The following is a 22,142-nucleotide window of genomic DNA, read 5'->3' on the forward strand; positions in this document are numbered from 1 at the left end:
GCAATGAGGCCTTGAGAATGGACTTCAGTTAGCACAGTTAACGAAACAGGTCACAGTACAGAGGCTAATGGGCAAGACTTATTGCTCTGAGGGCCCAGGTTCGATTCCTGTCTATGGGAGTATTTTTCCTCTCACTAGTTTGATATACACACTTAAATATGTCGAATTAATATTTCATCCGTTGATTAGGATGTGAATTGGTATATTCAACACAACAGAACAATTGAATCGAGACACATTCTTTTAGCAGAATACAACATTTGTCTTTGAAGTGGCTCCTGAAGTAGGTATGTATCTCAGTAATAAATTACATCTATGGGTATCGGGGCAATTAATAACACAATCATTGAAAATAAATTTATTTGCGTAGTCATATGCATTTTTTTCAAATCATTACAAAATTAGTATAAATACTATTTACAATATCTAAAAATTATTTCCAGACTAGTTTTTCGATGTTCAGGGAAAATTACCCTTGCTCACTACAAAAAGTCAATTTGCATCATTGGAAATTCCTATGTAATATCATTGATTGCATATAACATAAAAAATCAGGTATTTTTACAAGGAATATTCACAAAAATATTTTTAAATAATAATAAGCCATGAATGAGTTAACAATTGGAAAATACATTGTGCAATGAAAGTAAAGTTCAAAATATTCCTAGTTTTCAATTGTGCAATTTAAATCCTTCCTATAATGGGTATTTAAAATACGAATGAAATATACTTCCACATTCAGCACTAATGTACTTGGGGTTTCACTTTAATAGCATTGATGGAGGAATGTAATTTAATATATTTTATTTCTACATTCCTCCACAATTCTCATTCCTGAGCCCCAGCATTTCCATTTTCCCATCCTCTTTAAATTATAAGTAAACCACATTAGCGTTAAGACTAAATATTTCCAACCTTCAAATGCAGAACTATAGAAACAAAGTATTGCTTAATGCTGCACTCAAAATGGTTATTACAATGCTTATTTTAGCAAAGATAATGCATACTTCTGCGGCTTAAATTTCCAATAATTTATTTTACCTTTAGCATATTCTTGAGTAATTTGGGTCTAAATTACTCCTCAAAGAATATGGAATTTTCTGTTTTAAATGCCTTTACAATTTGAGCGTCTTCATGATATTTTAAATCCATATAAGTATATCTTTTAACCACCGGTATAAAAATATTTAACAGCAGTGATTTAATAAAAAGTTCAGATTACATTCCTGCGATTCAGTGACCATTAAAAATAATGATTAAGAAACACTAAAGTTCAGTGAATTGTAATCACTCTGAAATTTACAACTCCAATAGGTATTAAATTTGTCCTATTGAACAAATTTCTTTTTTAATGCCTTTGCTTTACTTAAGCAGTTTCATAAATAAGAATTGAATTAGAAAGAACTCATTCTATGTTGGTATTAGGTAGATACCATACTGAGTACATGCAATTTACAATTACAAAAGTGAGAAAATCTCCAATAGTCAGGAAAGCAAAACAGTAGTCAGCCTTGGACTTAGGGCATTATTATCTATATAATTATAAGTATGCCCTGGCTACATACTTTTCAATGCACCGAGGGGGAATAAATAATATGAATGATAACATTTGTTGTCAATTGCTGTACATATCATCCAACATCAGAAGTTTTCCCCACTCAGTCCTCCAGCAGTGATCACAAAGCTTGTAGAAATTTTTCTTCTGGGTGAACATACTTGTTCACAGCACCACAAGTTTCACAAATAATACATACAACCTCAAAAACTCAACTCAAAGTCACCATGCAGTGCACAGCACAAACATTAGCAATAACAAAAATATCACTCTGGCAAGTAACAGTCTTATAATAATCCTATTCTGGTCAAGTCAAAGAGTTTGAACGTTCATCCAACTTCAGGATTTTCTTTTGTAACTTGGATTTCTGCAACAGAAAGAATATTGTGATTAAAATTACAAACAAAATTTTACTTAAAGAATATATTCATAGGAACAGCTTTAAGCAGATTGAGGGACATGGAACTTTCAAAAGATATGTTTACACTATAGCAGTCAGTGGGATGGTTTTGCCATAAATTTAGAATATTTGCATAACTTAGTATATCTTATGGTTTGATACAGGGTAGAATGATGGATGTACTTGGTACTTTAAACTGTGTAACTGGTTCTCCCTTCTTCCCCAGTCCACCTACCATTATCATATTTTTCAGACTCATTTTCTTACCCTTCTCTCTACCCAGGGTCTTATATTACATCCCCTTCCTCAGAGAGGAGGTTAATCAAGTCATCACTTAATTTTGTTTCAAATTTTCAACTTATATTTCATATAAATAAAATGAAAATATGCAGCAGAAGAATAAACATTCAGTGTTTTCCCCAAGATCAACAACTTTTGCAACATTCATTCTCTCTTGGCACTAAGGAATGCTTTGAGTACTTTAACAATAGTCATTTTTTTCTCGAATTTTTAAGTATTTAATGCTATATATATTTTAATTAAATTTTCAATAAGGGCTCCAAAAATAGAACATATTTAATTTGATTATAACGGCATCTTGAGAATGAAATTGCAAGTTATGCATTTCGAGCTACATGTATACGAGAGTTTACTGAACTGATGCAAAGAAAAGACATGAAGAGCTTCAGGATAAAAACCTTCTGAGCCAAGAAATCATTTTATTAAAATGAAAAATAGTTTTTTTTGTATACCATTGATCAGCACCAAGTCATATTCATAAAAAGGTAAAAATATGTTATTTTTAGATTCAAGACCCAATTAACTAAAAAAATGAAAATTAGCTACAATAATCTTCGATTTAGGTATGTGGCATTCATGTTAGTCACTAATGGAATATAACCATGTATTAGTGATTATATTATTTAGCTTTTAAGTTTCTAACTCTGATTTTTGTTTATTCAGTGCATGATATACTTTTTTAACATGTTACGCAAATAATCATCAGTATTTGCCACAATTATGAATAACAAAAGAACTTACAAGACCACCTTCTTCTTTCTTGGATGTTTTAACACATAATGACTTTTTTTTCTCTTCCTGTTTTTTCTTAGCTTCTTGTACCCTAATGAACAAAAAAGTATTGAAGTTAGTAACACAATAAATATTAACAGCTAGTGGAAATCGTGGGAAAAGCAATAGCAGATAGAATTAAGGAACATATAATTATAAAAAACCTCTAGCATCCTGATCCTCAATTACAACACCTATTGTCATCTGAGGAGAGTTGCTTTGATTGAAATAAGGATCAGAGAATTGCAATGAGAATTTTGAAGCTCTCTCATGTAATATTTAATGACTCCTATGTGAATGTATATTTTTGGAAAATCTTGCAGCGATCAGCTGAAAACTGAAATTTGGTAGGGCTGCATATGGTTGAATTAACTACCATTGGCAGCAATATTCAGCATTGAAGTTATGAATTGCTCATAATGGATGCTAACTCATCTAGTAATTTCAGCAAGCTGTAGGCAAAGTAAACTGAGCTAAAAAAGCTAGTTAGTATACTAAACTAAGCTAGTAATTTCAAACTAAAATTTTGGAAGAGTTACAAATCCATGCTTTTCACTTAGATGTACATTGGAACTTCACCTAATGAGCGCCTTGCACAGTGAGTAACTTGTGTAACAAGCAAAAATATTGCTCCTAAAAATGACTGGTTTAATGAGGGACTTCTCTAATAATGAGTGACAAGGAGAGGGGAATTCCCAGATTCATTGCACGCCTGCTACTACAGTTTGTCTCTAACACTAGTTCCGCCTAGCACCTTAGAGTCGCTTGTGATCACACATTTTTCCAAACTTGTGTTCAAACATATCATAAGTAATTTTTTGGTGCTAAGTATAATAATATTTTGTGCATACTTTTCAAAATTGACCCCGAATAAAAAATCCATAAGAGAATAAAAATAAAAAATAACAGTAGAAATGAGAAGTAAAATATTGTGACTAGAGTGCACCTTTTATGAACTTGAATGGATCAAGATGTATAAATCTTGCAAAATGTTAGTTTTTCACCAGAAGAGTGTCATATAAGTAGCTAAAATACACAAATACCACATGAGCCAATATTTTTTATGCAAAGCATTTATGATTCATTATGATGTAACTTAATTTCTGTTCTTAGAGGAGCTTTAAGACATTGATTGCATCCACTTCATTTTATATAATTGATTGCATCCACTTCATTTTAAATAATTGATTGCATCCACTTCATTTTAGATAAGAGGATGACCTCCATATTGAAAAAGTATAAATTCAATATAAACAAGATTGAAATTACGGCAATGGTCTCCAGTTTAAGTAGGGAAGATAATCCTAATTTTGAATAGGCTGAGACAAACTGGAATGAATAAGTGAAAAAGTTTTGCTACTTAGGTAACACGATATCAATAGCAATGGAAAACTTCACTGTAGGAAACAATTAATATAAGAATATTTTGAGGGATATAGTAATCAGAATTAGAACGCAAAAGAGGGTTTCTTTGAAGAAGCAACAACTAATGGCAAAAAGTACTAGCATACGGAAGCAATTTATTTAAAGTTATATACAGTCTTTTTTTTTAACCATGTGAGACTTGGATGATAAGAGCTGCAGAGAAAAGAGATTTCCAGGCAATGGAAATACAGTGCCGCAGAAGAATGCTGAAAATAACATGGTTGGACAGAGTAACAAATGAAGGAGTACTACGTTGAAGAGTGGTGAAAAGAGGACACTTGCAAGAAAAAGTGGGAAATTGATTGGAAATTTCCTTAGTCACAATAGCTTGATAAAGACCCTAATTGAAAGAAACATAGAGGGTAAGAGTTAAAGAGGAAGGCTGAGAACAAACCACGAGCAGCAGCCAGCGCCTGGAAATGTCAAAGCAAGGAGCTGTAAGGGAATGAAGAGACTGGCAGAAGGATTTGGCAGGGATAAGGATAGTCTGGAAAGCAGCCACAAACCACACCTAGCGTTGATAACCCATGATGATGAAGAGGAAAAAAATTACTATATTTGGATGTTATTAAACTAGCACATAACTATGAACATACTTCTCTTTCATTACTCTTTGTTGCTCTTTTTTCCATATGTCTTTAAATTCTTTGCAGAATGGTGACCAAAGAACAAAAAAATCTTTAGGTGCAACTTCTTCCATCTTTGATCCTTTTGGTACATACTGATAGAATTTCATCACAGCAACAAATCTAAAAAAGTCCAAAAGAAATACCATATAATAACTCAAGTGTTACAGGCAAGAGTTTATAACTATCATTGCTAACACCATATATCATATTTCATAATTTGAGCATTTTCAAAGGTTCTTACTTTTGTTTACACTCCTGAAGATTTTCAAACTCATCAGTTAGTTGTTTTTGGCCTTAAAAAAATCACAATGTTGTTAAAATCTCATATTAATTTTGCAGATGCATGATTAATAAACATACACTGCATTCATATCACTTTGAAACATACAATTGGATTTTGAAATATTAAATATTCAATTTTTGAAATAGAATATTTAAAAAATTACATACCTTTTGTCAAAAATCCCTCCATCTTCTCCTTGAAAGGTTGAAGATGCTCTTCTGTGGACGATGCTATTACTTTGTCTGTTTTCTTCTGGCAAACTACAAAAAGAACATATATTAAACAATTGTATTTCACAGTCAAAACATCTGAATCAAAATTCACAAGTGTCTATCGTATCCTCAACACTAGGTATCATAGGATATGCTATATTTTAACAACTACAAAGAGTATGGTCATTTACCGTAAAATCACGATTAAAAGAACATACATTGATTGCCCAACACTTTAATTAATTGATTAAATTTGCATAATGTATTTTCTGACAATTACAAGAAAATAAAATAATTCAAGCTTTATTTGTGGTACCATGCCTCACTTTTAAATGTGATAAAAGAAACACAATTGAAAACATATAATGCAAATAATTTATTCCATGAAACAATATATGTAAGTGAATGCATATGCACTTAGGAAATACAGACTAAAGGAGATTTGATAACTGGTAATTTTATAACCAACCATACACAAACATGTACATAGTCACCTAATTTTTCTACTAACACCAAGACTACCCATATATGCCTAGCCGATAAAAATCTACCAGGGCATGCCTTGTTTGTAGTTTGGTAAAAGATCTATCTGGCTATTGCAAAGACTCATGAAAAGCAGTACTTTTTAGAGAAGAAAACATTTAACTTTTTGAAGATTCTTCCTTCAAAGAGCCTTCATTTGCTATAACTGTTACAATAAAGAAAATAATAGCAAAATGTAATAGGCATTTTTTCTGTTAAAATCTCTAATTTTACTTTAAAGCAAATGAGGGAGTTTATTTTACAGTAGCAATTCTGACTTCGTGAGCAGCTCAACAAAATTAATAATCTTCACATATTAAATAATAAATGCTTGGTTTCATTCTTACTAATTGATCTTCCAATATCAATTTCTTCATCAATTAATGGAATTCTAGGAATGTTCAGTTAATGTTCTCACTATTGTATAAACAAGATTAGCAAGGATTTGCTGAATTAACTACAACATGCTTTAGCATTATAAACAAAAATCAAATGAGAAATTAACTCAGAGAGAGCATAAATAACAAGACATACTAGAAAAATCCTTTTGTAACTGCTTCAGATCTGATTCAATGTCTTCAAATTCTACTGCTGATGCTCTATCGATGTCACCTGGCTCAGGCACTGGTAAAGGTACATCTACATTAAGTGGATCAGGAAGCCCCTATGGAAATTAATAAAATTATAATATTTTACTATACAAATCATGAAAGTATATACTTAAAAAACTTATCAAGGAAAAATATTATGCGGTAAAAGTATACCTCATGTGACCTTTTTTTTCTAATCTCATTTATCAGCTAGCCAAATAAATTAATGCTACCCATCCCACCCAGTAAAAATAAATTTCTCATAACATTTCATTGAAATATGGTTGAGACTTCCATGAGCACATTGCACTGCTTCTATCTTGAAATTGAAATATAAACAATAATAAAGAGAATTTTGAAAATAAACATAGACATAAAATGACATAGCTACAGTGGTTCACACACTAAATTCCGAGTGGACTGACATTTTGAATAGGCATTTTTAAAGCACTGGTTCACCTAGATCTCTGTGGGACATTGATGGAAAAAGCCCCCTGATTGAATATGCAAATTTAACACATCTTTCATTGGGGTTTATCTTAGAGTGCTCTACCCTTACGTATTTCAATTAGCCTTCAGGTTATACATTACTGGCTAGGAAAATATTCACTCTCATAAGGGAAGTCACAAATCTTTTTCATTGAATAGAATTTTCAATAGTATGAGGAGAGCCAAAAGTGGCAATACTAAATCTTGGCAGGAAATTTTCTGAAAGTGCCTATAATTTGGAAGGTAGAAAAGTACAACTAATTAAAGTTATAGATAATCAGACTATATCCACGTGATCATTGGCTTATATGGGCTCGAAGATTTTTAATATACTGTAAAAAACATGTAAAACAGTGGAATACATTTCTTGAGAAAGCAAAATCTTGGATCATGGCCAAAAGAAAATGTTGACATTTTGTTTCCAAAATGCCAAATTTTGGATAAAATGTTAAAGGGATAACCATGTAATATTATCATTTCTATTACTATTGTGAATGTGCATTCAAACTCTACTCAGAACTCTACCTTCATGTATGTCCTTATTATGAAATGCAGAAGGGTAACAGAGCTATCCTTGCTTTTTACATCTCTCAATTTTGGCAATATCTCCAGGCCAAAACCATCAGCTTGACCCCGTGTTCTGTTCCCTCCATTCATATAGTTTCCAAGAGCCAAAATAATGGCCAGCACTCTTTTCAGACTTTCAGAGGTCATTAAAAACTGAAAGAGAAAAAAATATTAAATAAAAAAATTACAATATAAGGGCTTTGGCATCTAAATGATAAGGAATTTCAAGTGCATTTTATAAAAAATACACTAATGAATAATGATATTAATATCAGACACTTTTGATAGCACAATAGAATTGAACCTAAAGGCGGTAGCTTCAGGCAAAAGAGAATACAAAACATTCTGTCCCAAAACCATCCATCAATTACCTAAGTAATTCTTATAACAAACATTGCATAACACATATGCAAATGGTTTGTGAGCTATTTAGTATAGGTACCTCAATCAAGCACTACAGATTAGATGCCACAGTGAATGCTCACAAGAGAGACTGCATGTTGAAAAAATCTTGACTAATGAATAGCACAAGACATAATTACCTCACAGGTTAACTTCATATTATTAAGTTTACTATCAATAGTACAAATTCCATCCTCAAAGTCAGACTGGAACATAAAGCAAGCTATTCGATCTGCAAAATTTGGTATTTCTGCTAACTCATACAGGAACCTAGAATAAAAATAATAAAAATTACAGCTAAAACGAAACGGAAATCACTAAAATTTGCTACTTAACACAGTAAAAATCAAACTCTGGTATCGTCTTTGATAAATTCTGAAAATACATGGTTACACTTACTGTTCTGGCTTGTCCAAAGGCACTTCTGGTTTGGACTCAACATGGCTTCTAATTTTCTCTAACTCCTCTGAGGTTGCACGCTAAATTTTGAATAAAATATCATTTAAATAATTGACCAATATTTATTGACTTCTTGTTGAAATAAAGAGTATGAGATAAAAATGCTCACCACTTCATAAATCTGCTGTAAGGCTTCCAAAGATATGACTGAGGTATCAAAGTTATAAATTGCTGAAAAAGTTCAAAAAGTGACTCTTAATGCAACATATAATGACAATTCAACCCATCACTTGCTTTATTATCTATGCAAACTTCATTACAACCCCACAAATATGGTTATGATTGTGCCTTTAGCTGAAGGTTATGGATTGTTCATCTGATAAATCGTGCGAATCCGTGAACTAAGCCTCTTTTAATGCAAATACAGATCCATTTGATAGGATGTAGCAGAAGCGTACTGAGATGTATTATTCATCCAGTATTTTGAAGGTGATTGATGAGTTTACTAGTATATGCCACTTTTGTCAGTCCACCTGTGAATGCCAGTGTCCATATGAGTGATGGGGTGCACTTAAACTGCATTCTATGTAAGGAAATTGACTATCTAAAGGTTTTGATTCCAATTGAGACAGCAATAAAAATGGCAGCAAAAATAACATACCCTTTTGAAACTACATTGATGCCCACAGTAGATACATGGTAAGCTAATTCTACAAATCCTGGAATCATAATAGCAATGATTGTATAAATTAAGGCCTAGGGCTTTCATTATTCCCATTTTCTTGAGCAATAATATTTGAAATTTTACCAAAGTTAGGTGGAATGAGGATGTAAACCTTAGGGTGCCCAAAGAATCATAACAGGTGCTGGTAAAACCAAAATCTTCAATCTTGAGCAGTCAAATAATAAGATACAATATTGAAGTATGTTGTTAAATAGCATTGTGATGACTCCAGCTGAATCAAGCAGCTATAGTAATACAGGGTAATACAGAAGAAATAGTAAATAATCATGCAAACAAAAGTGTTATTTGGGCCATTTTCTGCTTACTGCATGGTATAAGCAGTTTAAGTAATGAAGCATCTTTAGGTTAGCATTCATTTTGCTTGATTATTTCTATGATTACTCACCTAGAGAACTATTTGGATCAGCTTTTATAGTTAATTTTGCACTTGTGATAATGGGTTTTGCCTCTCTCCCTGTATAATATGTGACCAATATTCATCTATGAGCTGTTAATTAGGGATTTGAGTCTAAAACTAATCTGACCTAGAGAGATTCTAAGGAATGCATCTCATCTGTGACTCAGGAACCATCAGAAAAGCCATTAATTCATTAATTTGATAAATGAAATCTATTCTCAAATATTAGCTGAATGAAATTAAAACATGGTTTACCCATTTCTCTACACCGGAGATATCATCACTACCACTACCCTAGGCCAATGGAACAGTTCAAGCATAGAATTTCAATTTTTTTCTCGCAGGACCTTGAGATAATCAAGGGTCAGCTTAAAATCAATGTCAGCCTGTGATAAATTATTCAGAGTTAGCCTACAGTCTATAAGACTGATAGCATATGACTGTAATATTCAAAAAAGTCTAATACTGAAATTAGCATGATTTGTCTATTGGTAAAATGTAACTTTCAGAAGTCTAGGCAAAATTTTCATATGCAATAGGATTTACACAATGAATTCAAAATGTACTAAACACAAAGGATTGGACTATGTTTTTCACAAAATATTTTTGGGCAAAGAAGGGAGAGGCTTTCATGATAAATTTACCAAATGAAACAAGGTTTAGGAATGTCCAATTCAGAATTACGCACTCAGCCCAAAGCCCAAAGCTTTTGGTTGGGGCGCATGTATTTAATATTCAATTTAAAAAGATGGCATTGCATTTTTGCCTGACCAGGTGAACTGTGTACAAATTAGAATAGAATATCTCCGCATGAAATAAAATCCAGTTAAATTTAATAAGGATAATGGAAGTCAAACGAAGTTTGTAAGAAGTGGTATTTCTTCTCGATGACTGGTGAAAGTACAATCCATAATTATGTAATGCAATGCCTTGTGCAAGCACTAATGATATACAGTAATCCAAAATGGCATAATTAATATATTCAAAGGGTTTAGTAGGGAAAATTAAAGAAGAAATGGGAAATTGAGATGAAACTCACCATTTTCTATTTCTGAAAAATCAACATGGAGACTAGAAGATAATATTCCCACATTCTGAGACCGTTTGCTGTCCAAAATCTTCATGGCCTACAGAATGAAAAAAAGAGATACACCTGTCAACATAAAATGCTAAATTTCATTTGTATCCAGCAGTGCCAAATACAGATATTTTCACATACAAAAGAGAATAAGGAGCCAGAGACAATTACAAACATAAAATAACTATGCCAAGATAATATATTGGCTGCGGCCTGGATAAAACTTGTGCTTGAGTTCTTCCCCAGTCTTATCACTAAACCCTTAAATGTATATGTTAACTATAAATATTTGCACATAAAGATTTATAAACTTGAGGCCTGAAATTATTGAAAGAAATTAAAGCAAATTTAGATATTAAAAATTGCTTCTAGAGTACATAAAATAGTTTTAAAAATATAATAGAATTGCTTAGATGAAAATGATAACTTTTATACTGCTTAAATGAGCATTGTCATTTAAAAATTAACAACCACATACTTATAGCAATATCTAGCCATTTATATTTACTCGCCCATTTGTTCCAACACTGCTGCTAATCCTATTAGCGACACTCAAGCTATAACAGGAATGTTTTCACTCTCCTTAGATGCTCAACTAGTTCCACGTTAGAACCCAACCAATTAGAGCCTAATAATGACTTCCCCCAATTTCACAGTAAGAGATGCATCCATCTAGTGAATTACCAAATGCTTTTAATTCCAAGATTTCAGAAGTTTAATTTATACATAGACATAAACCTATTGACATCTTAGAACCTATCATACTATATCTGTAAGGAGCAAATTGATTCTACATTTTTCATTGAATTGCAATGGTGTGATAAAAGTGATATTCACTATCACTAAGTTAAATTTGAGTCTCTGGAGCGAATCAAGGAGATGGGTAATATTTTCCATACTGAAATGAAAAGACGTGACCTTGCCCAGAATTAGGTTTCTTAGGGCAACAGGTCATGGGAGGCCACTTTCCATACCAATAACTCCACCCAGAACTTTCTTTTAGTGTGATGACTTCACATTGCGCATATGCAAGTCGAAGGCATCTGATCAAAACTCACCTGTAGTTTTGATGATTGCTCAGCCTTCTTCTTGGGAGGCTTCCTTTCCACTCTCTGTCTTGAAAATAAATCAGTAAATTCATTCAAATTTTCTATACTTGCTTCTTCAAGCTTGTCCCAAAGAGCTGGCAGTTCATTGACTTCAGGAACTGAGCTATTAAAAGATATTAACCAAATTAAATATCTGGAACATAATTTTACCTCCAAACTATATATTAAACCAAGAGTTCATGGAATATGTGATTTATATGTTTATTATCCAGGGACCTAATATGGACCAATGCAATCATAAGATTCGCATACATGCATGTGTGTACATTAAAAGAAAAATGAATTGAAACGTATATTAAAAGAAACATGCTTTCAAAAATTGGTTACAGTCACTTTAATACATAGAACATTTAGTTTTGAGGGCAAAGTGTATCCTATTACCTTTCAACGACAGGTGTGGTAACTAATATCCTTGTCCAATATAGTGGCCTCATTGGAACAGCTGGGTTCAAAGGCTGCTTCCTCATCACTGAAAATATTAATTGATGCATCATACACTCAAGAATAATATGTGAAACTAGAAATGATAAAACAATATACACTATAATAAACTATACTAATTATACTACAATGTCATCTGCTTATGTTAACCAATGAAATGAAAATATGTATACATTTTGAATTACAAATGCAGTAAAATCTCATTATTTTGACCTTGCTGTATTTGGAATAAGGTGTAATTAAAAGCTATGAGTATTCCTATTCAAAAGTTACTCAATTTTGCTAATGCTGTTAGAGAAATAAATTGAAATGTCTCCAATTACATATTAAGTTATGTCCCAGTCCAGTGCCTAGAAAGAATATTGCTAATATGGAAATCTTTTCCTGAAATATTTCATCATTAAACATTGCACATCTCAAAACTAGCATATGTTAATTAGAAAAGCATAACTTTTTCTCCTCTTCATCAACTAAAGATAAAGAAAATTCTATTACTCCCCTCGTAATTTCAGCTTGTTTATTCAAAGGTTAACATGAAGATTATCCAAACAATTGCTGAATTTTCCCATGAGTTAGTTCCCAGACCTATAAAATATATTTGTCATGTTTTTTTAACACTTGGTGCATCATTCCGTTGATTGTCCTAAACTGAATCAGGACCTCCTCATTTTGAATGAATGACAGCTAGGCATGCATCAATGTTGTGAATGTAACATATTTTTCTTCAAAGTAAAAAAAATTATTTTCCTTATACTTATTCACTCAGTGGGTGCATTTGACCATTGAAAGAGAATTTATTTTTGAACCCAATAATTCTAAGCTCTAAGAGAGAGCAAGAGTCTCCTGGAGGTAGGGAAAGCCAAAGTCTAACTCATAGTCATCCAAATAACTGAATTATGCAACAAAAATCCTTTACAGTATCACTTTCCAATGTTAGTCTCAAATTTATGCCATTGACACCACATCCAGTCTGCGTCTAAGAGTTGTATCCTTTTAAGAGACCATCAAATCACTTTATCAGTATAATTCCTCACGCACTCCCTCTTGATATGCAAATTGGATGGGATGACGATTTTTGTGGGATGTTCAACTGTAGCTTGTTTCCCATAAGTGTGTGTAGCGTGACTCTAGTATCTGAATAATGAAATGCATCTATCACATCACCAGAAATCCAAAGTAATAGCGCCTTGTGCATACTCCAAAGGTATTATAAATACATACAGCCACGTAATTTGATGAAGCCATATTTGTAATAATTACAATATTTAAATTTATAAGGTCCTCTGAGAGCTGATTCCATGCTGCACATTTAATGAATCCCAAAATAAAAACAAAAAATTACATCATATCATATAGATGGTGTTCACACCTATTAACAACCCATGGTGGAGAGCCATTGTAAGTTAAAGATTTTACTGCAAAGGATGTAAGTGATTGGCTTTACCTGGTAGGTAATTAAGAAAATATTGCTTTTTATCAATTCATTTAAATTTCAGCATTAATTATTGGATGGCTTTTGCTGGTGATACTAAACAAAAATGCATGTTGTTAGTATTTATCATCATATTATTTCAATTCATTGAAAGGAATGAGGATTACACTGTTTGCCAGCCATAATTCTTGGAAAATAACACACATTTAATAAAATCTACTTTATCCTCAAAAGTGATGCATAATTTTGATTTGAAAAATATATTATTTCTATAACATTTAGGAAACAGCCAAAGGAATGGCAGTGAGGAAAAATATTTAAGATTCAGTGTATTACTGGTTTTCACAATGGGTCCAATTCCATAAATGTAAGAGAATCTACAACATCTCAAGAAGCAAATTGATTTCCTGGGACCATTTCAATAAAGGCTTTCAAAGGATGAAAAATAGTTCAAAAAGACAATTTCAAAAAGTATTAGAAAAGACATAAATTGCACTGTTTCCATAAAGTCTAACAGTTCAGGCACTGTTTTTCTTACTTTTTAAGAACGTTAAAAACAAGGCACCAGACATTGAAGGAACTAATTAAAAATTCACAGAAAAGAATCTGTCAAAGCTATGCAAGGTTTGAAAGAAAATATCAGTAATAATTTTTTCCTGACATGTGCGTGAAGTCTTGAATTCAGACTGTCGGTTAAAGGTGCGCATGATCGCAGATCGTATTGGCATTGATATGATGACAGTGCACACCATTATCACTGAAAATTTGGCAATGCAAAAGATCTGCGTTAAACTCGCCCTGAAGATCTTGGTGGATGACTAAAAGAAGAGTTGAGTGTCTACTTGCAAAGACCTTCTGTAACGAGTTGAAGAAAACCCCAACCCCCTTACTGCCCTGACTTGGCACCAGCAGAATATTTTCTATTCCCAAAAGTTAAGTTATCCCTCAAAGGACACCACCATGAAACCCTAAGTGACATCAAAGAAGCTTACACGCTTACTCTTAAGGACTTTCCAAAATTTGCCCACCAGGGAGCCTTCCAAGTCGTCAAAAAGCCACTGACAAAAGTGTATCGATGCTCAAGGGATGTGCTTTGAAGAATACTGAGGCATTGTAGTATTATCTAAAATAAATCTATTTTTGCAAAACTTTTCCCAATACTTTTTATATAACCATGTATAAAATAATCATATCAATGGCAACAGGCCTAACTTTGTTGAAGAAGTCACTCATAGTTTTTACCTAATATTTGAAATACCTATGAGAAGAGAACTAATGATGAATATTAAGATGAATAAAATCATCCCCATACCAAATGATTTTTAATCTTCTGGCATGGGGATGAGGACAGAAAAATTAGAACATTGAAACAATCAAGTCTGATGATGCATGCATCAAAGATTACAGCAATCTAGAAGCAAGCAAGATCTACCTAAGAATGATACATATGGTAGGAGAGTGCTTAAGTGATGACCAAATTGAATAAAATATAAGTGAAGGAACAAGAGATGCTATCCTTGTTCAGATTCATAGCAGAGAAGATAATTCTTGTATTGAAATATCAACCAAACTATATTGCATTCATTGATCTGAAGAAACATTTTGATAATGAGGCCTAGAATGGAAATCTAGGAGAAATTGGAATTAAATACAATAACAGGAGATTAATACATGCCTTATATGGTGAGAAGGCAACAGTGATGAGATAAGTTGCAAGCAGGGAAGAATCCAAAATAAATAAGGGAGAAAGCCAGAGTTGCTGATTATCACCTTAATAATTAATGTGTATATTTAGAATGAAATAGGATGAGATTAAGGAAAAGAATAGATAGAGGTGGTCTACATACACAAGAAGAAAGGATAAGTAAGCTGAGATTTGCAGATAGCACAGCTATACTATCAGTTAAGAAAGAAGACCTGACGAGGATGCATTCAACTTTGAAATTAGAGATAAAAATGTTCAAACTTAAGGTGAACAACTTTTGAATTAAGGAATGTGAAGATGCATTTAAATATGCAAAAAAAAGTAGGCTTAATCTCCAAGTAAGACTAGGAAAAGATGTATTGGAACTAGTGGAAGAGTTTTGCTATTTAGGCAGCAAAACTACTAATGATAAAAGCAGCAAGAGGGGTACAGTAAGAAGAATAGGAATGGCGATTAAGGCTTTCTATTAAAAGAAACAACTACTAACAGCAAATAGTAATAGCATAGAAAAAATAAAGCAATTTGTTAAATCTCACCTAGAGAGTAAGCTTTTCTATTGATGTGAAATTCGAATGATAAGAGCAGGATGGAAAAGAGAATTCGAGGTGATGAAAATGTGGTGCTTCAGAAGAATGAACAGACTAAGTAACATATGGAGAAGTGTCTTGAAGAGTGAGTGGAGAGAGAAGCCTATAGAGGTGAAAACGCTTAACAAGTAGACAAGGGGATAAAAGTAGGCACATTCTGAGGTATGATAGTTAACTGAAGACCACAGTGGAAGGCTACTTAGAGGGAAAGAATTAGAATGAGAGCAAGTATCAACTATTAGAAGCAGGTGGTGCAAAATGTTAGAGCTAGGAGCTATGAGGAAATGAAGATATTGGCAAGGAACTGGATAGTTTTGAAAGCTGCCATAAATCAATCTTTGAATTGATTACTAATGACGATTATTTTGAACCTAGACAAATTAATGTCTAATATTTTGATGTCTTGAATTTTCATAAGGAGATTTAACTGTAAAATATACTTGATTTTTTCTATTTAAATACCAGAAGAAAACAAATTCGCAACAAATATACTCACAGCTTTTTTTCCACCCAATTATAAGTTATCATAATTTTTAATAATCAACTGAAATAAGTTATCAATAAACATTATGCATGGTTACTAATAAATAAAGAAGTGAACACGATTATTGAAGAACAAACAACAACTGTGTCAGGCATGCTTTGCACAGAACTCACACATGCTTCTGCGCCACACATGCATTAATAATTTGATACTACTCTTCCTAATTATAGGTTCAAAGATTATATTAATGAGATTTACTTTCACATTGAGCTCTTTAATGGTATCCATTATTGAAATAGAAAGAAAGACTCGTACTTTTCCACAGATTTTATTATACGGCACGACGCGTTTCACCGACTTGCGGCATCATCAGGTACAAATTTGCAAAACAGACAGAGCAAGCATATATACCCTCAGGACAGAGTGGGGGCGGGGAGGGTTGGAAGGATTTGAGGGGGGTGGGGGCTCGCAGGTGCGTTGATGGATTGTTTTGACCATTTCCAGGCTAATTTCTCGGAGAGGAGTGGGGAGGGGTATGGGAATAATTGCTCATTACAAAGTGTCGTGTTGGGGTTCACCAAGTGCCTTCTAATCTCTAATTGCTCGAGAGCGTCCATTTTTAATCCTTTTGGGAGTGTGTGTAATATCTCTGGGACAAAGTCACTGCTGTGGTTGAATTCTAGTAAATGCTTGGCGAAGAGAGAGTTGTTATTCTGATTTTTGTGACACCTAGCGTGTTCCTTGACTCGTAACTTGATATTCCTGCCGGTCTGACCGACATAAACGCTGTTGCAATCCTCGCATTTCAGTTTATAAATGCCTGATTTGAGAAGGCTATCCTGGGTGTCTTTTCCATTGGCTAGAAGTTTGGAGAGGGTTATGGGTGAGTAGAAGGCTGCTTTGAGTGAGGTGGGTAGGCAGTTGGAAATCCTATATGAAAGATCTCCCAGAAACGGGATCGAGCACCACTTAAAATCTTTAGATACTGCGGGCTGAGATACGAAAATGCTTTTTATGGCCATTGCTTTTTGTTTTTTCCGTAGTAATGTGTCAACTAGTTTGGGGTTGAAACCATTGTTGGTAGCTATATTAGTGATATTCACGAGTTCAATTTTGAAGTTTTTGGGGGAAAGGGGGATGTGTAGGAGGCGGTGGATCATGGAGTGGAGGGCTGCGTGTTTGTAAGAAAAGTGGTGTGCGGAATCATTAGAAATTATATGGTCTGTATATGTGGGTTTCCTATAAATTGCAAATTCGTGTCTATTATCCCTAATTGTGATTGTCAAGTCGAGGAAGTTGATGGTGCAGTTGACGTCTTTTTCCATGGAGAAGGAGATATTCCGATGAAGAGTGTTTAGGAAATTAAGGAAGGAGTCTAACTGTCGGTTGGTTCCGGTCCATAGGCATAGTATATCGTCCACGTAACGAAACCAATAGCCCACGTTTTTGTTATGCTGATTGTCAGCATTAAAAAGATGTTCTTCTACAGAATTGAGGAAGACTTCGGCTAGGAAGGGGGACAGTGGGGAACCCAAAGCTAACCCATCCGTTTGGCTGTAAAGGGTGTGGTTGAAACTAAAATAATTCTGGTTAACTGTCATTTTGATGAGGGGGACCAATTCGTCTGAGATATTTTGGGCAATGGTGGAATCCTTGAGTAGTTCTTCCACCCTAAGCAAAGTTTCCGATATTGGTACGCAAGTAAATAAATTGCTAATGTCGAAGGAGACTAGCCTCGCTTTTTCCGGGACATCAATATCTTTCAATTTTCGGGCTAGCTCTATAGAGTTTTTAACTCCATATTTAGGTTTAAAACCTGTGAGATCTCGGAGCAAAACGTCTAATTTTCGTGCCAGAAGGTGTGAAGGGGCGGACACAGCTGAGATGACAGGCCGAATAGGTATGGCTTTTTTGTGTAATTTGGGGAGTCCGTACAACCTGGGGGCGGAGGGGTTCATTTGGATTAAACTAAATTTTTCCCTAGCATTTAAAAACTTACACTTGAACACGGCACGTTTCACTTCACTTTGGAAACTCGCGGTTGGGTCTTTGGATAACGGAGTAATAGGATTGTTGTTGATGAACTCAAGGCACTTTTCCACATACACTCGTTTATCCAACACTACGACACTAGATCCCTTGTCAGCTTTCTGGATGATGAGGTCTTCCTTGCCAATAGTCTTCTTCAGGCGTCGGAGGGTGGACGTATGTTGCTGAAGGCTGGAAAAGCGGGTTGTTGTTGGCACTGCTTCCTTCAATGAGGACATGATGATTTCAGCAACTTGGTGTTTGGTAGCCAGAGATTGGTTCCGAAGGGCAACCTCGCAATCTGCGGCTAGATTTTTAATGTCGGCTTCGGAAACTTTCTTAGAGGGAGCAAACTTCAACCCTTTCTTTAAGATATTACTCTCCTCCTCAGTGAACGTATGATGACTAAGGTTGACAACTCTTGCGGCCGGAACAAATTTCGATACTGTGCGGGGACTGTTTTCTTTAGTAGTGCACTGGTAATTTTGAGGTGGACTATTAATAAGGTTACTCAGTTTTTTCCCCTGGGTTACATATTTGCGAGAAGAGATTTTACTCACTAGTTCTTTTACACCATCCACAAATGTAATCCATTCCGCAAAATGTAACTTAGAGCAAAGTTCTACGTGCAGAAAGAACAAATAATGTGCAATATAATAAAATCTGTGGAAAAGTACGAGTCTTTCTTTCTATTTCAATAATGGATATCAATTACTTCCACGAAGTGAAGCCTGAAACAATAGAATATATTCTTTAATGGTGTTTACATTTCTTTACGATTGGTGGAATGATTACTCCTTTGAGGTCAATGCTTTTCCTGGTGGTCAATTACCTTTTAAAACCAAGAGATTCACTTTCATATGCAGCAAAAATACCTTTCCCTCAAAATTACTGGCGAATTTAAACTTCCAAAACTCAAGATATTGACCGAGACTTGTAATTAACTGAGAGTGAAACTGCAAATTTCAAAAGATGATTGATAGTACCTTCAATTTGCCAAAAGCATTCAGAATGGCATACTATTAGTCATACCAATATGTAAGGGGACTCATGTGACTGCCATTTAATTCTAAGAGTACCATGAAAATATGATTACTACTATTCATTTTCAATGATTAAAGTAACACCCACAACCATATCAAAATTCATAAAACTACCAAGTATATTCATTCTGGATTTATTGATTTTCCAATTGATAGAGTGAATTTTATCATTAAGAATGAAGTGAACACAGTATGAGATCATGCTTGGAATAATAATAATGACCATAAGGAAGATACCACCGATCAATTCTTCAATGAAAATGATTGTCAGTGTATTAGTCAAAGAAACTTATCAGAGGCAAAGATAAAAGCTGAGAGAAAAGCAAATAAAGAAAGCATGGGAATGAAAAAAGCAGGTACAATTATAACTAAAAAAGTCCACGCGCAGATATAAATGTGAGGAGAGGACTGCAAGCTCTCAACACCTGGCTGGAGAGGAGGCAGAAAGAAGTAACTGAGAAAGAATAAGTAAGAGATCAAGACAGATTACCTTTCTTCTCACAATATTTTTTTGCTAGCATTAGCATTATTTCCCTTACCTGGGACGAATCCTGGAGCCACTACCAAGGGATAATGGAAGAAACATGAGAAGAGAAACCAAGCATCAGAACCAAGATCTAAATGTTCAACTGACTAGAAAGCAAATAATTCAAATTAGTAGGGATTGGTTTTCTTAGATCCTGGAGTTAAAAGGTAGATAAAAAACTGTTAATCAGGGAACAGGAGCATGCAAACAAAAAATTAAGTTATTCAATCATTTTAAAAAAATGCAAACACACAGTGAAACTTTGATTTCAACAAGGTTTAAAAAAAAAAATGTTTTGGATTTTGGAGGGAAACCTAATGATACTTGATGAATCCAACAAGTTTTGGTTTATATAAATAATAACATAAGACTTAGATGATCACTATGTCTCTCAGCACAAAGTATATTTATAAAATAGATGCCAACCACAATTCAAAATAAATTTCCCATCATAATGAAAAAACTCGAAATAAATGCACTGATGTCGTTTCACTGTAACAACTAAAGAAAAACGTATAATTTCAATCATTAAAATATGCTTGCTGTCAACATTATATTAAATAACAGAATACTGGAAGTTATACAAGGTAACTCAACTCAATGCTTAAAATCTGGACTTTTGGACAGCAAACTCAAAATGCAAAACAAGGCAAGTTTTACTTAGATAATAGATTATTTTGAAAACCTACATTTTAATTGAGTCCTATGTCATAGTAGTAATTGGCAATCACTGGCATCAATAACTTAAGGACAGTTACAAGTTTTCTAAACTGCATGACACCTAGTGATAAATTCCATTATTTGCACCAACTACCCGTGTATCCTACCAACTACGATTTACAAATTTACTATTGGAGATTTAACCTAATGAAATAGTTTCACTGAGCCCTCTTCCATTACTTATGGTTATATTCAGTCATTTATATTCAAATCTCACACCCATCTGAGTATGATTTGTTAATTTACTACTACATCTAAGGTTAGTCTTTAGGCATATCTAAGTCTCATGTCAATATCTACTTAATTAAAAGCATTACCATGACCATATTACTTTTAATTTTTTTCAACCACCATTTAGAAAATCTTTTACGCAGAATCAATGAAAATTTTGGTAGCATCGACAGTAGAACCAAAAAAGGAGTAATAGGGATCAAAATAAAGGAAATCAACAGGTTTATAATTATAAGGTAGTATTTTCATGAATTCATAAAAGTAAAACACTTGCAGTTTCCATTCCGAGGATCAAATCATAGGTTAGATTTTAGTTCATTAGAATAAAGGTAAACAGTATGATTCAATGGTTTTAATGACCTATAATATTACTTTTTACAATCCACAAATTAGGGCTGATTTGAAATGATAGCGGAAAATATAGCAGGACATTAAATTGTCATGCTGCATGAAAGGTTAAAGAAGAAAATCAACCTTTTAATATATTCTGAGTGTTACTTTGATATTATGAAGCTGAATAAATGTTGGTCGATGGAGGATGGGAAAAACTGTAATAGCATTCTTAAAGTTCCTGGAGCAGTGAGATAAACCATTACATAACACACAGGCAATATAAGTAGATTATATTATCATATGTACTAATCAGGAATATGACCCATACCATTTGAGAAGGCTCATCATTTTCCTAAATATATCGTTATGAATGTCCAGTCCTTCCCTTTTTTCCCCATATTTTACAGCATTTTGAAGTGATTACACTGGTCATTATACAATAACCTCCATGAAAATAAAAACTATTTATAAATATTTACTTCAGCTGCATAATGGCCAAATTCCAGAAGGGTCCTAAGTAAAATATTGCTGCATAATGGCCAAATTCCAGAAGGGTCCTAAGTAAAATATTGCCTCAAGTATGGAGATGAGATCTTAAGAAATGCATGAAAATATTCTAGAATTTTTTCCTCCCGAGAAGTCGTTTCAATTGAAGCATGTTTTTGCTTTGATACATTGGCTGGCAAAAATACTACCTTAAACTTAGGATCCAAACATATTTCATATTGTATAACATGGA

General features: G+C 33.6%; 1 protein-coding gene across 1 annotated transcript in view; it reads right to left on the reverse strand.

Moving 5' to 3' along the window:
- Positions 1 to 343: 343 nt before the first annotated feature.
- Positions 344 to 22,142, reverse strand: part of LOC139700343 (protein cappuccino-like) — a 171,451-nt gene continuing 149,652 nt past the window's right edge. The window contains exons 9-22 of the mRNA XM_071598982.1: positions 20,133 to 20,153; positions 12,255 to 12,342; positions 11,823 to 11,976; positions 10,726 to 10,813; positions 8,714 to 8,775; positions 8,545 to 8,624; positions 8,286 to 8,415; positions 7,702 to 7,896; positions 6,632 to 6,761; positions 5,531 to 5,623; positions 5,322 to 5,373; positions 5,048 to 5,200; positions 2,997 to 3,078; positions 344 to 1,922 (exon numbers count right to left, since the gene is read on the reverse strand). Coding sequence (XP_071455083.1) covers positions 1,863 to 1,922; positions 2,997 to 3,078; positions 5,048 to 5,200; positions 5,322 to 5,373; positions 5,531 to 5,623; positions 6,632 to 6,761; positions 7,702 to 7,896; positions 8,286 to 8,415; positions 8,545 to 8,624; positions 8,714 to 8,775; positions 10,726 to 10,813; positions 11,823 to 11,976; positions 12,255 to 12,342; positions 20,133 to 20,153 — 1,388 coding nt within the window. The 3' untranslated portion in view covers positions 344 to 1,862. The remainder of the gene's footprint in view (positions 1,923 to 2,996; positions 3,079 to 5,047; positions 5,201 to 5,321; positions 5,374 to 5,530; positions 5,624 to 6,631; positions 6,762 to 7,701; positions 7,897 to 8,285; positions 8,416 to 8,544; positions 8,625 to 8,713; positions 8,776 to 10,725; positions 10,814 to 11,822; positions 11,977 to 12,254; positions 12,343 to 20,132; positions 20,154 to 22,142) is intronic.

Source organism: Hetaerina americana, unplaced genomic scaffold, assembly GCF_022747635.1.
Source record: "Hetaerina americana unplaced genomic scaffold, ioHetAmer1.1.p SCAF_10, whole genome shotgun sequence".
Taxonomy (NCBI): Eukaryota; Metazoa; Arthropoda; class Insecta; order Odonata; family Calopterygidae; genus Hetaerina; species Hetaerina americana.